General features: G+C 42.1%; 2 protein-coding genes across 16 annotated transcripts in view; one reads left to right on the top strand and one right to left on the bottom strand.

Annotated features, from left to right (window-relative positions):
- The window catches only part of LOC146397647 (uncharacterized), an 89,138-nt gene extending 82,001 nt beyond the window's left edge, over nt 1-7,137 (bottom strand). Inside the window, exon 1 of the mRNA XM_084990634.1 lies at nt 6,861-7,137. Within this exon, the coding sequence (XP_084846760.1) occupies nt 6,861-7,105 (245 nt within the window). The 5' untranslated portion in view covers nt 7,106-7,137. The remainder of the gene's footprint in view (nt 1-6,860) is intronic.
- The window catches only part of IGF2BP2 (insulin like growth factor 2 mRNA binding protein 2), a 164,050-nt gene continuing 155,282 nt past the window's right edge, over nt 5,673-14,440 (top strand). For 12 of the 15 annotated variants that reach the window (XR_014824494.1, XR_014824488.1, XR_014824491.1 and 9 more), the window contains exons 1-2: nt 5,673-5,932; nt 7,497-7,557. Coding sequence is in view for 7 of the 15 variants with exons in the window: in XM_021069998.2 (XP_020925657.1) it covers nt 5,755-5,932; nt 7,497-7,557 (239 nt within the window). In the remaining 8 variants the exon portion in view is untranslated. Of the gene's footprint in view, nt 5,933-6,850; nt 7,001-7,496; nt 7,558-14,440 lie in introns of those variants that run through there. The other 3 variants (XM_084990624.1, XM_084990619.1, XM_084990616.1) reach the window with 1 other exon arrangement.

Raw genomic sequence — 14,440 nt, 5'->3', positions numbered from 1 at the left:
ATGGATACTAGTCAGGTTTGTTAATCACTGAGCCACTACGGGAACTCCAGCATGGCTGTTTTTGATGCTTCTAACCTTTATCAATACCTTGCATCACCAAAATTTTATAATTTTGGTCAATTTGATATTTGTGAACAGTTTAAATTTCCCCACTCAGGAATTGAGCTTACTATCCATTTGAGCTTCTTCTGTGAATCAGCTAGTCCACTTATATTCTTTCTCATTTTCCTAACAGTTGTCTTTTTCTGATTGATTTGTAAGTTCTCTTCTGCAGTTTAATACATCCACGTTTAAATTATGACTGTACAAATATTTTCACTGTTGAGCCTGTGACCATTACTCTTTTCTTGTATGACCATGTGTTTTTCCTAGAGTTAATGATTTCCTTGTTTTTCCATTTGCTTAGTTTTCCATATACCTGTGATTAATTTTTTCCAAATGCTCCAACGTGCCTGCCATTCTATCAGAATTACTATGCACTCAAAAATGAGTTTCAATCTTTTATTTCATGAAGTTCTCACTTTCCAAGCCATCTATGGTCCTGTTATAGCCTGTGCTGATTGCTGTCTGAAAGACTGCATTGCTGGCATTCTGGATCTTCCATTCAGTCTCCTGGATTGGATTTCATATTTCCCCAATCTCATGTCTTCCTCTTCCATGGTTTTGCTGGCACTTATCCTTGCAGCTTTCCCATTCAAATAGAAGTATGTCTGAATCCTTGCATGGCTTTTTAATTGATTGTCTATTCGTTTTCCATTCAGTTTTGAAGGAATTGCTCTACTGCCTCCTAGAGTCCTTTGCTTTAGAAAAATACATTTCCATTCTCTTTCCAAATCCTTTTTATGTGACCTATTTTCTCCCAGATGCTTTTATAATTTAAATGGGTTCTAAGTTTTACAATGTGCTTTTGCTCTGGATCTTTTGTGCTGGGCCTTTAGTAAACCCCTTCAATCTGGAGATCCATGTCTTTAATTCTGGAAGGTTTCTGTTTTGTTGTTGTTACTGTTTTTCTGCAATTGTTTTCTCTGTTCTCTTTTTCTCCAACTTATTTCTAAATCAACATTTGTATTTAATTCTAGGTATGGGGCAGATGCTCTTTCTTGTCTCTGTGACTTTGCATATGCTATTGCTTCTACCTAGGACACATTTTCTCTTCCATTCTTTCTCCTATCCTAGAAAATCACCACTTATCTTTCAAAATACATTTCCAACATTAGTTCTTCCATGGTGATCCCTTGACCTTAGGCTGAGATGAGATGAGATGGTCTCTCCTCCTCTATGCCTGCAAAGTCTTTTGTGGCACCTCCAATGCCAAACTATCATCTGTATATACTTCTGCCTCCCCCATTATCATAAACTCCTTGAGCAGGATGGTGTTATCCATTCTGTGTCCTCAGTGCCTAATATTGTGTAAGGATATGAATTAATGAAAAAATTAAACAAGGGGTGAAAAGTGAACATTTCCTCCTGCTATATGTCAAGGGCCATGCAAGGGAGGTACCATCCCATGTATCTTCACTTAATCCTTAGAGCAGACCTCAGACAGTAACTGTTTATGTAACAAATATTACCTGAGCCCCTATCGTGTGCCAGGGTGGATAATGGCCAAAGGATGAAAAGACAAAATCTCATTAAGACTTTTTTTCTCATATAATTTTTTAAAATTGACATGCAATTCACATACCATAAAAAACACTGGTTTAAAATGTACACCTCAGGGGGTTTTAGCATATTCACAAAAGTCATGCAACCATCATCATTAGGCAAGATATTTTTTATATGTATAAAGAAAGTGCTGTATGTATCCTAGGGTTTTGTCAAAAGAGAAAAGCAGTTTACTGGGGGAAGAAAACCATTCCAGGGGAAGGGAGCAGTATGAGATGGTTCAATGTTTGGAAACTATGAAAACTGCAGGGGAGCTGACTTTATGCTGAGGAAGTAAGTTGGGTTATTTTACAGATGAGGAATCTGAAGTTCAGAGAGGTGAATTAACTAGGGTCAGACAATTTCTCTTTGGGCCAACTCAGGAAAAAGTATCTAAATGATGTTACTCCACCACTAAATCATTCTCAACAAACAGGCAGGTGTTGACATCACCAAATACTGTATTATCAAATACTGAACTGCCTCTTTTCCCCCAGCCTTCCAGCAAATAGGCTTCATTTTTTTCTCCCAACGGCTTGCATTACCTAGACCCACTGGCCATAATGACTACCATTATTAGTCGAGCAAAAACTTTTCCACTATGTTTTTTAGAGTCCAAAGGTTAAGGCCACCATAGTGATGTTATCAGAAAGTGCTCTGTCCATGGACAAAAACATTTTCGTCATGAAAGTCAAGATAAAGCCTTAATACTTTATGGGCTCTTTGTTAAGCTAACATGTTTTTGCCAATGATGTTTCAAACCCTCTGTATGACCATGAAAAATGCTCACTTTCCTGGGCCTCAGTTTTCCTACCTGCAAAGTGATATTAGGAAATCTTGTCCCAGACACCTTAACACCATCTTGCCCAAAAGAATCACTGGAAAACCATGAAGATCTGCACTGTTTTGAAATTCTTGAGGAAAGGTTAATACACGCTTTTAAAAGTACTATGTCTAATATAAGACTTACTCCAAATTTCTGACATTGGTGAAACATTCATAAAATCTTTGCTTAGTAAGCTTAAATTAAGCTCAGATCAATCTCCATTTCATCTCTCTAGGAAAGGAGGAGGTAGGGGAACTCAGGAGAAGATAGGTAGAAAATAAAGTTTGTGAGGCAGTGGCAATGATTTCTGGTTTTGCATTTGGAGGCTGTTCCCTTCTTTAACATGTGAAAAAGCAACTCTGGCTTCTAGGATAAGGAACTGTAGTGCTACAAATCAGAGGTGTGTTGGAAACAGGTCCCTTACCACATTTACCCATCGAAACTTGTCTCTAGCACTGTATTTACAAACCACCAGCAGGACAGAAGACACAAATTACAGCAAAGACCACTTTTTTTTCAGAAAAAAAGTTTGAAAGTGACCTGGTGAAGCAGATAGAAGAGTTAACCAGAAGCCACCTCTGCCAAGAATCTTTAGATACTTGCTCCCCACTAGAGAATCCAAGCTAAAATGTTTTCAGGTCTGCAGTAAGACCAAGAAATTGACATGTCTGAAAATATCATACAACAAAGTTTTACTAAACTTTCAAAGAAGAATGAGATAATTATCCCTGTCACTCTCATTTCTCTTTTACAATGTGCAACTTTGAAATACTGGAAATAAACAAACATGCTGTCCTACAATATGGAGGTGACCAATAATTTAGTGGAATTGGTGTAAATAATTTGAAAATCATTAATTCCTAGTCTGCTGAGGTTTATACACAAACAATAGTTTTCACTTGTGATTCTCCACTGTATTTTAGTATGGAAGCATCCATACCTAACTGATCTATTAGTCTGGGGAACAATGGCAAAGTCCATTCCCAACTCCAAGAATCCAATTCCTATTCTAGAAAGAGGAAATACGTGAATATTTGAGCTAAAGCCAGAATTCAAATAACTGCAAATACCTAGGTGAGAATAAATACATTTTCTCCTCTGGACAGCAATTATTTAAGGAAATCTCTCTCCCCAAAAGGAAGTATTTTAAAGCTCATGAGTTCCTGGGGGAAAGAAAAAAAATAAGCAATAAGTGTGTGTCCACTGTGTCTCAACACACTACTCAGTTCTCCTTTGCGTATCCTGCACAACAACCAAGAGTTGGTTGCTTTATGCTCTATGGATCAAGAAACATAGGCTTAAAGATAGGGGAACACAGCTGAGATCTGAATCCTAAGCTGAAAGGCCTTTCACTGGCCAGTTTTCTAAACAAGAATCACCTGGGCGTAGTTAAGGGAAAATACAAAATCCAGGCTCACAGGGTCTGTCTTCCCCAAAGGAAGGGGTCTGGGAACGTCAATTTTTTTTAAGAAGCTATGCTCCTTCGACCCACCTAGTCAAAGGGAGAGCTTGAGAAAGACAGTACTTCACGACCTCGCCAGACTAGAACCTGTTCCAATCCTACAGTGTGGCTACATCACCCAGAGGCCCCCAGCGCCCTCAAAAAAAAAAAAAAAAAAAAAAAAAAAAAGAAAGAAAGAAAGAAAAAAAAATTGAAATAAAAATAAAAATCCACATTTCTCCGGTCAAAGCATCATTTCGTCTAAGGCCCCCAGAAGTCCAGATCTTGGAATCATCTTCTGTCCTTTCCCCTATGAATCCTACCAATTTTTTTTTCTTTCCTGTAGAATTTCATTTCCTGGCTAGGACCAGGCTCTAACCATCAGACTTCCACCCGGGCCCCGGAACTCGCAACCGGCCTCTAGCCTGTCTGGCTCCTACCCTAGCCCCTCGGCTCGGGCTGCTCTCATCCCAACCCTGCCTCTTCCGTCGGTCACGTTGTTTCCTCCGCTTGGAAGGACCTCTTTCCTCTCCGGGCCCTTCCCAATGCTCGGGGAACTCCTACACCGCCGAAGCTCCTCCGCTTCCAGCCACCCTTGCTTCCCACCACCCCGGCTGGGGGGACTGAACCCGGCCTCGCAGCCTAACAGAGAGAGTCGGTCCTTCGGCTGCAGCCCCTGCTCCCTCCCCGCCACCTGGCTTCGCTCGGCACTTCCCAGAATAGAGAGCAGCTGCCAACGTCAGGCTGCCGCCGGCCGCGGGATTCCGGACGCACGGGATGCGGGCGGAGGGGACGTGGCCCCACTCCGGCCTTCTGTCTCCCCTCGCGGGCTGGGAAACTGAGGCCCAGGACCGGAACAATTTCCCCGGGGTGCAAGGTCCGTGAGGGCCCGGCCAGTCCCGGGCCCCAAACCTCCCAACTCTCGTCCGCGCTCCCTCGACCACACGCGCCGCCGGGTCGCCCCGAAGAGCGGGGCGGGGAGCGGGTCTCCGAGCAAGCGCTCCGCCCGGGAACGCGCAGGGCGCAGGACTCGGCCAACTCGTCGCGAAAGTTGTGGTCTCCCCGCCTGCCCTCGCTTCTCACCTCTGAGACACACCTTCCCGCCGGCCCGGCAGCCGCGCCCTCACATCCGGTCCACCTTGCGCACACCCCTTTCCACGCTCTCGCACAGCCCCTCGCCCTCCCACGCCTGCGGCTCCCAGCCGCTCCCCCTCACGCACTCCCACCCGCGCCCGGGGCGCGCCTTCCCCGCCCCGCCGCTCTCCCGGCCTCCGCGCCGCGCCCGCCCGAGGTTCTGGCGCCCGGGAGCCCCAGCCCCGGGCCGCGACCCGCTTCCGCCTGCCCGGCGCGGGGCTGAAGCCTGGGGAGCCGCGCGGAGCGCTAGGAGCGCGGGGGGCGCGAGGCGAGGGGCGCAGCGGCGCGGGGCGGGGAGGGGGCGCTCGCTCGCTCACTCTCGGCTGCGCACACGCCCGTACAAACTCTCACACAGACACACGCGGGGTGCGCTGCCGCCGCCCGCCGCTGCTCCTCCTCCCGCCACCGCCTTGAGAGGGAGAGAGAGGGAGGCAGAGAGAGCGCTTTGTCCGCGCGCCGCCGCCCGGCCCGGGACTCTGCCCCGAGGAGGCAGCCGCGCCGAGTCCCCGCCTCCGCCTCTGCCCCCGGGCGGGCCGGGCCGGCCGCGGTGGGGGGAGCCAGGCTGAGGGTGAGGGTGGGGGTGGGTGGCGGGCGGGCGGAGGGCGGGGAGGGGGGGCGGAGGAGGAGGAGGGGAGACGAGGGCAGCGGAGGAGGCGAGGAGCGCCGGGTACCGGGCCGGGGGAGCCGCGGGCTCTCGGAGAAGAGACGGATGATGAACAAGCTTTACATCGGGAACCTGAGTCCCGCCGTCACCGCCGACGACCTCCGGCAGCTCTTCGGGGACAGGAAGCTGCCCCTGGCGGGACAGGTCTTGCTCAAGTCCGGCTACGCCTTCGTGGACTACCCCGACCAGAACTGGGCCATCCGCGCCATCGAGACCCTCTCGGGTGAGCAGTCGGCTCTGTCCCCCTCCCCCCCTTCGCCCTGCTCAGGCCAGGACGGCGTCCGGAGGGAGGCCGAGCCCTGCGGGCGGCGCCCGGCGGGGGCTCCAGCGCCGGCACGTTCACTTCCACGCACCAGACCTTCAACTCTCACCGCCGGCCCGCTCCTGGGACGGCCCGCTCCCCTCCCCCCCTAGTTCGGGATTCACCCTTTGCCCTCCCAGCCTCAGACCTGGGGGTACCCCCGTGCTGCCTCGAGGGTCCTCGAGGCTCGCTCGCTCTCTGGGGGCACCCCTCGTTCCTCTGGCTCCCCAAGCTCTCTCCAGAGTTCCCCCGCCCCCATCCTTAGAGAGCCCCCGTCCCCTCTTTTTCCCTGACCTTCTCGTCACCCCTTTTGTGAGGCACCCCCCCCCAATTCCTGCATCTCCTGTCCCTTGACCAGACCTTACCCCTTCCCGTGCCTCGTGCCCAGGACCTCTCGCCCTCTGGCGTTCCCTGAACCGCACTCTCCTTTCGAGCCCCCTCCCCAGCTCGCCCCGCAGTCCCCCACTTTGGGCACCCCCTCGGCCCCACACAGATGATCCCCTCTTAGGTTTCGGGGCTCCCCCAACCCCAGCCCCTGTACGACGGCACATCTCTCTCGGTCCTCTCCCGAACCTCAGTCCCCTCTCGCTCGTCTCTCAAGCGCTCCTATTTTTCTCTGAATTTTTTGTCCGATTTTATTGAGAAGAATTCGGAGCTGGGGGCTTTCCGCCGCCTGTCCCCCCGCCTCCCGCTCGGCCAGAAGCACCTTTTTACGAGGTGCCCTGTCTCAACTCGGTGGGGGCCCGGGCTGAGAACCGAGAAAGAGGCGACCGGGGGGCCCGCGAGAGCGCTGGAGCCCAGACGGGAGACGGAGAGCGACACACACACACTCGCGCGCGCGCGCACTCACCAACTCTCCCTCTCGCACACGCACCGCTCGGAGCCGCGCTCGCCCCCAGGCCACGAGCCTGCGCCCCCGGAACCCCAGCCGGGCCGGAGCCCCTTCCCCACCGGCGCGCCGAGTGGGGGCGGGGCGGCGGCAAGGCCAAGGTGACCAGAAGCCGGCTGGGACCCGGCTCTCGCGGAAGCGGACCTCGGGGGGCTTCGGCGCGTCTCTCCCGGGCCACCGGGAGGAGAGGGCTGGGAGGGGAGCATAGCGGAGCCTTCGGGGCCCGGGTTAGCGGAATGGAGAGGTGGGGGCCAGGAGAGGAGTGGGGCCGCGCCAGCCCTGCAGCTTGAGTTTCAAATGAGCTCATCCTTTTAAATTGGCGCCGTTCTTTATTAAATTTGTTTTTCCGGTAATGCCACCCACAGCTCTACCTGGGGTCGAGAGCCGGGCTCGCACCCTTCCCACCTCGTCCCAAGACACAGGGCGCCCACCTTTCTTCCCACTGGGAACCAAGTTTGCCCAGCTCGAGCCGGGTAGGAGACCCCTTGAGGGCGCCCGAAGGCGGAGCCGGAGCGTGGAGTTCTGTGCGTGCCCCTCCTAGACCCCCGCGGGTTTGATCGCAGGAAGGTTCTGAGTGCTTTAATTTCTGTTTTAAAGGTAAAGTGGAATTGCATGGGAAAATCATGGAAGTTGATTACTCAGTCTCTAAAAAGCTCAGGTAAATATATTTTGCTTAGTTATTTTGTGATTAGTCTTCCGTATAAAATAAAAATACACTCAGTTTTTCAAAATATGCTTTTATAGTTTTAAAAAAGGCTTTTGTTTGTTTTGTTAGTGGAGATAAAATAGTTTAGAAAGTTACATTTTTACTTTCATTATATAAGGTGTTTACTGTACTTGGAAAATATCTGGTGCCTTATTGGGGGGTGGGGGATGGCTAACACTAGCTGTGTTAAATTCGCTGGGACCGTTTGACTTGTTTATGAAAACTTGCCTCCCACCCCCCCTCCCGCCCCTACCCCCAGCACAATGGCAACAAATGCTTGTCAAGACTTCCTGTGAGATGTTAAGAGTAAATATTTACTGTGTCAGCTAAATTGCTTAACTAAACTTTGCGATTAATTAGTTTTCTCTTTTAGATAGCATAATGTTGAATAATAAAATAATTCAGTAAAGGGTCGATACTTTGCATAGCACTTTAAACTAGTAGGTTGTTTGGATTGGATGGCAGTTAAAAGCCAGCTCTTTTTAGTCACTGAGACTACTGAATATTGCTTCTGAGCGTGTTGTTGTTGTTGTCGCTTTTAAGTTAGGTTTGAGCCTAAACAAATATCACTGTGAAATCTATAATTATATTTAAGTGCACTGTTGTTAATGAAGGAGTAAAAAGTTTTGTGGAGGTTGGATTTCCCCAGTGATTTGCTTACATGAGAATGTCTATGAGGAGAGAATGAGGGAGAACATCTTTGTTTTAAAGTTTATTGTGGACTTTAAATTTGGGCCCTTTATTACTCACTCTAGATTTTTTTTTTCTCCTATGTGTCGTAACTTAGTTTATATCCGATTCACATACATTTCTTCACCATTAGTCATTAAGTAGCTGAATTGGAGACTCTGAAGTGAAGACTTTGACTTACCACCTTTACAATTTGGGATATTCAGTAGTGTAACCATTTACTTGATTTTTGCCAGGAGTGAAGAGATTTTAAAACAAACTATCCTAATTTTATAAATACATAGATGTTTTGTTAAAGGGGTTTTTTAAAAGTGTGTGCACGTTTACAGATGTGTTTTAACTAAGCAACAGAATATCTTTTGTTTGCCAGTGATTCTGTGGCATATCAGAAAACAGCTTAATACCTTTAAAAAAAAAAAGAAGAGGTAAAAGTTATGATTTGCAGTTTCATGTGTAACATTAAGGTAGTTCTCTCTAGGAAGAGATATAATGTGCAACTGATTGGTTTTCCAATTAAGTATTTAAAATTTGTATATTTTTCTTAAAATTTTTTCCTCAACAAATCCAAGTTGACGCTTTCTGCTATATTAACTGTTCATTGTAGGTTAAAATTTCTCATTTTATAACACTTGAACATTTGATGAATATATTGAACAAGTTTTGAAAGAACCATCCAAAATATTTGATGGGTTATGTTCCTATAAATATCTAATTCTACTGGCTTTATAACTGTTTTGAGTTCTTTTGAGGGTTATAATTAGTAAAAATCAGTAGAATTTTAACTTAGGTTAGTTGGTATCTCATTTCATGTTGCAAAGTACGTTATTTAATGTTGCAATATAACTGAAATACTAGTTTATCTAAAGTTATTAGCATCTCCTGAAACTTCCCACAAGCATACTTTTTAACTTTTTTCTTTCAAAATAGAGATTATTTGCTGTTAGCTGGAGTGTCATTTAAATGATTTTGTTGTGTTTATGTAAGAGTTCGGAATTAAAAGCTTGTCCCAAATTTTTAAATAATTAAATAAAGAGCAGTCTAAGACTTCTACAGCCCTATTAGTACATGGTTTCTTTGAACATTGTGGGTAATATGAAATACCTAGGAGGTAGATTAAAATGCGCTGTGTGTGATTCACAGCACTGAAGACGTCTGACATACCAAATGTATGCATAAGCTTCTGCTGTGGAGGGTTACTTCATTTCTGATTGGATGGTTTTAATCTTTTTTCCCTTTCCTGTATTAGTTTAAAATGCAGAAATTAGTTACTGGTACTGCAGGCTAAGGGAGAGATAGCTAATGACTGGTGTTGTGTACTGAGCTCAGACTCCTGGGAGGAGGCAGCTGTATGTTCTCATGTACAGGGCTCTACCACGGTGGGGACTCTCAAAAACAGAGTATTGTGACATTTGAAACCAAAGCTTTTATGTTATATGGTGACTATTTTGGTGTTCTTTTGTTGCACTTCCATGAAAATTAACAAGTTAGAAGTACATTTGCCAGTGCTAGGTCAGTTCTATATGTGGTTTTTGTGTTAGTAGAAGTGAAAATGTGAAGAAAACAATTCATCCCCATTGCTTGCTTACTTAAAAAAACCATTCCACAATTGAGTGCTCATTTTCTTTATATTGTTCTGATTTCTTTCTGCTCTGAAGAATCAGTTTTAATATCTACATTCCAAATAGATTTTTTTAAAAATCTAGTGATACTTGGGAAGAGATGTTTTTATCTTACGTTATAAAAATATTGGCATGCCATTTGTTTACCAATTGGATCTTTTGTTAAATATCATTCTAGCATCATTTTATACATGCTGTTATAGTAGATAGACTAGATCCTATTATTTTTCTCAGGGTCGCTCAGAAGTAGAAAACTTTCTTCTTTTGCCACATGTGCTTCACTCTTATTAAATGCAAATTATTGCAATGTAAGCTATGTACAAATCATCTGTTTTTCTTATTTTCTAAGTTGCTTTCAGACTCTATTGAAAAAAAATCTTCAGTTCTTTTTTCTCTATTCATATTCTTAGTGGTATATATGATTCAAAGATTTCTTAAAGAGGAAAAAACTGACAAAGGGCTTTAAAAGTTGTGGAAACTTAGTTGATAGAAATTTCATTTTTGATGTGGATGACAGTTTAGTTAAAAAATTGATATATATATCTACACACATGCGCACACACACATTGCATAAATTGTTTTGAGCTAAGACATATGCTAATTTGAATTTGCTTTGTAACTAGAGTTGAATGATTCTGTGAGAAACAGAATTTTGAAAAATGTAATTGCTGCCCACTTCTAGGAAGTAAGTAAGAGATGCTAGACATGCTTTCACTGAGATGGTGAGAATACTACAAAGTAGTTCAGGAAAAAGCTATGAATTTGTCTTTCATGAGTTAAAAATCAGTAATTGTATTCTTTCCAATGCAAATGAATTTGGTCTCCTATAGGAATGTTAAAGAAAACAGTATCTCAATTGTATTTTGCTTGTATGTACTGCATTGTGTATAGTTGAATTAAATACTAAAAAAAAAAAAAAGAACCAACCACCCAACCTCAAGCCCTCCCTGCAACAAAGGCTTTTCCTGCATTAATTTCTAATTTTGTGGCAAAGAAAAGACTTTATTAGGTTAAAATCTTATAGTAGCCTCCTCTTTCAAGAATTTGTTGAATTAGAAATTAATGCCTGGATTTAATTATTATAGATTCCATGTGTGAATATTATATATTATATATATATATATACACATATATTTCAAACTCTAAGGTTACTTTTGGTTTGGCTTTGAGTTAGACATTTAGTTTCCCATTTTAAAAAAGGCTAATAATTTCTTCATGTGGTTCTAGGTAATGCCATAGAAAAATTACACATTCTTGGGACCTTTAAGAGATAAGTATTGGAATTAAAATAGAAGCAATAAAGAAAAAATTACTTAATAATTCAGGTTTAAAATTATAGTTTATGTTTTTAAAAGACTGGTCATTTGATGTTTTTATATTATTTAGTTAAATATCAAAAACCACTGAAATATGCAATCAAAAGCAATGTTATATACTGCCTGATTTTCCAATTTGCCAAATTCATATCAAATTTAAATTACAGCAATTTATAAAAGTATTAAATGGTTAAACACCTACACATTAACTCTAAAAGGTGATTTGGTGATATGTAATACATTTGCCAGATTGTGTTTTTTTTTAAATAGTAATGTTTGTTGGTAATTTTGGCTGGGTATGAGATGACCAATAAGGGATAATCTCAGAGTTTTATGTTTTATTATGTTCATCTGAGATTATTATTTATATAGAGAAGATTAGTAATATTTGTACATCTTTGTACATAATGATCTAAAGTACAATATATTTTCTTTAAGAAGAAAAAAATTTAAGGACATTAAGAGGTTCAGAACTAATTACATATCGACATTAACATTTTACTGTTATTTTGAGTAAATGTTTTTATTTTATGGAAGTTGCTCTAATTTTTTAACAGGAGGAGGGTGTAAATGACATTGAAATGTGCATTAATGGATAGTAATTTGAGCACATTTATTAAAAGTCAAAAAAGATATGAAAATCAGATTTCTATAAGAACTATTTATATATATTTGATATTTTGCAGCTTTCTAAATATTTGCTATCTAGTGCATAATCACTTTTCCAAGTCTGCTGAGATCCTCAAAAGTAGATAAGCCATTGATCAGAGTTGTTAGAGGGACATTATTTGAGCTAAGTGTATCATCTCTGTGATTCAGTGGGGTGTGTGCATGTATGTTTTATGGGAGATGGTAGTTTCAGACAGATGGTAGTAAAGAGGAGGAAATCTTTAATTGAGCAACAGTTGCTCTGGATTTCAATCCTGATAAGGCAGATGAAAATCGGTAGGTATTTGAACAGTGTGGTAAATAAAGAGAGTCAGGTGCAATATTTGCTTTGATTGATGCATACATACTCTTGCAGGTGGTTGGCCTTGTGGAAGCCAGGACACAGGCAACTGTGGTATTATCTCCAGTGAGCAGGTTGCTGGAAGAACCATCTCCCTCACTTTTGCTTAGGTGTCCACTAGACTTAGCGAATGATTCAGTGTAGGCTTTGATTTTCTATAGAGAGTTCAAGATTCGAATATCAGTTTTCATTTAGAAATTCTGCAGTGTGGAAGGCAGTGTGTTTTTTGCGTAACAAATGTACTCTGAGATAATCAGTTTCGTTAGAAGATGCCTAGTACTGAATTGGGTTCTTTGGAGCTTGTTTTAAAAGTTGAAGTATAAATTAAAAAAAAATTTTTTTAAAGCATTCTATTTAAACACCACCAAAATGTCTTCAGTGTTCTTTTTGGTGTTGAAGAGAGTGGTGGAGCTTGGCTAAACCAGTTTTTAAAACCAGTTTTCTGAAAATTTTAGTCAGAAGCATAATTTCTCAAAAGATACTGTTAGCTTCTTAATTTGAAGAATGGGGTAGTTTAACAAAACATGTCCAAATAATTTATTAGTCAAGGTTTGTTCTTTTTACACTTGAATTCAAGTTCAAATTAGTTTGGGTAGTCATTCAAAACACTCATTGAAGAAAACATAATAGCAAATAAACAACAGACACCTACCAGTAAAGATAACAGTCTTTACTTTATCACCATTAAAATATTTTAAAAAATCTTTTACTTTATAATTTGACTTCATGCTTCCAAACTTGTAATTTTCATTTGGTGGCATGGACTGTATGGGTTCTATTTTGGGCAACAAAATTGCAGAGTGCTCAGAGCATTATTTTTAAAGTTTTTCTTTTCCTGTTTTGATCATGTACTTTAGTCTGGTCTTTCCATAAAATAGTGAAGAAAAATTATTTTCTTTTACAGGAAAATTCAGATTTTGTTACTTTGGCTTCCAAAGAGGAGGGAGAATGTAATTATTGTTTCTTTAATTTAGTTAGAGTTTGATGTCATATCGAGGTGTTGAGTAAGTAAACCAGAGAAAATGGATACTTTTATATTAATAGCAGGCAATCAAGTCCAAAAGCTAACTTAATGTCCATCACTTAGTAGACATGGTTCCTCCCAAGCCTCTGGTTCGCACTAAATAATAAGCTTACATTTTGGAGATACATTTTATTTGTTTATTATTGGATTTACTAGTTAGTTATCTGTTCTATACTTTATTTCTTAAAATGTGAACATTTAGTTAGAATTTTCCCATTCTGTTTATTATCAAGAATACTGTATAAAATGGACATTTTAATAAGTCCAATAAATGAAAATTAAGAGTTCTGATGCATGTTTCAGATTTTCTACTATTTACCTATATCATAAGAAAATGTTGTACCTAATGACCAGGAAAATCTTTATGGGATTATTGCCGTGAGAAAGATATTTTCAGTTTTTCTTATTATCGTATAACTAATATGTACCAGCATGTGACCATTTGCCTTAAGGGGAAGCTTGGACTTTTAATTTTTATTTTCAATATGCTCAGAAAGGTGGTTTAGTGATTCCATGTGTTGATATGTAAATAATACTAGATAGATATATTTTTATGTGCCTGCATCTTTTTCCTATAGTACTGATGTCCCAGACTCTTCAACATATTATTTAATTTATTCTAAATAATAATTATGTGAAGAAGATATGACAATTCATAGTATTCGTTTCTTTTAGATGAGAAAATTCAGTCTCAGAAAAACTTAATAACTTGCCTCAGGTCACATGGCTATTAAATAGTAAAGCTAAGTTAGAACTTCTGATTCTCAGTCCAGCATGCTCTATCTACATTTACCTTGCTTAATTAAAGAAGTCAACTGAAAGTGTCATAAGATTCAAAGGTTGCCATTCAAGAGTGATGGGAAGATATAAAAATAGATTTGTTTGTGAACCACCCTTTGCGGCCCTTCTTACTTCAATCTAAATGATCTGTACTTTGTTATAGTTTTTAGAAAAAAATTAGAAACCGGTCATTTTAAAATTATCACGTCACCAATTGTCTAGAGACAGAAGTGGGTATGCCTAACCAAGCAGGTTGGATTTTGATATTGTTGTTGTTGCATTGCTTTTTTCAGTGGTCACATTCCTTGTGTTATGAAATAGGACATTGCTGAGAAAGATGTTTCAACAGCTGAGCCACACAGATTACACAGGTAGCCCTGGTCAGGACTATGGTGCA

The sequence above is a fragment of the Sus scrofa genome, chromosome 13 (assembly GCF_054392235.1).
Source record: "Sus scrofa isolate SSC_HxYL_T2T_F1_AM1 chromosome 13, Sscrofa_HxYL_maternal_Yorkshire_Landrace_v2.0, whole genome shotgun sequence".
NCBI classification, from domain to species: domain Eukaryota; kingdom Metazoa; phylum Chordata; class Mammalia; order Artiodactyla; family Suidae; genus Sus; species Sus scrofa.
Note: the sequence above shows the minus strand (reverse complement) of the source record. Positions and strands in the feature narration are given on the sequence as shown.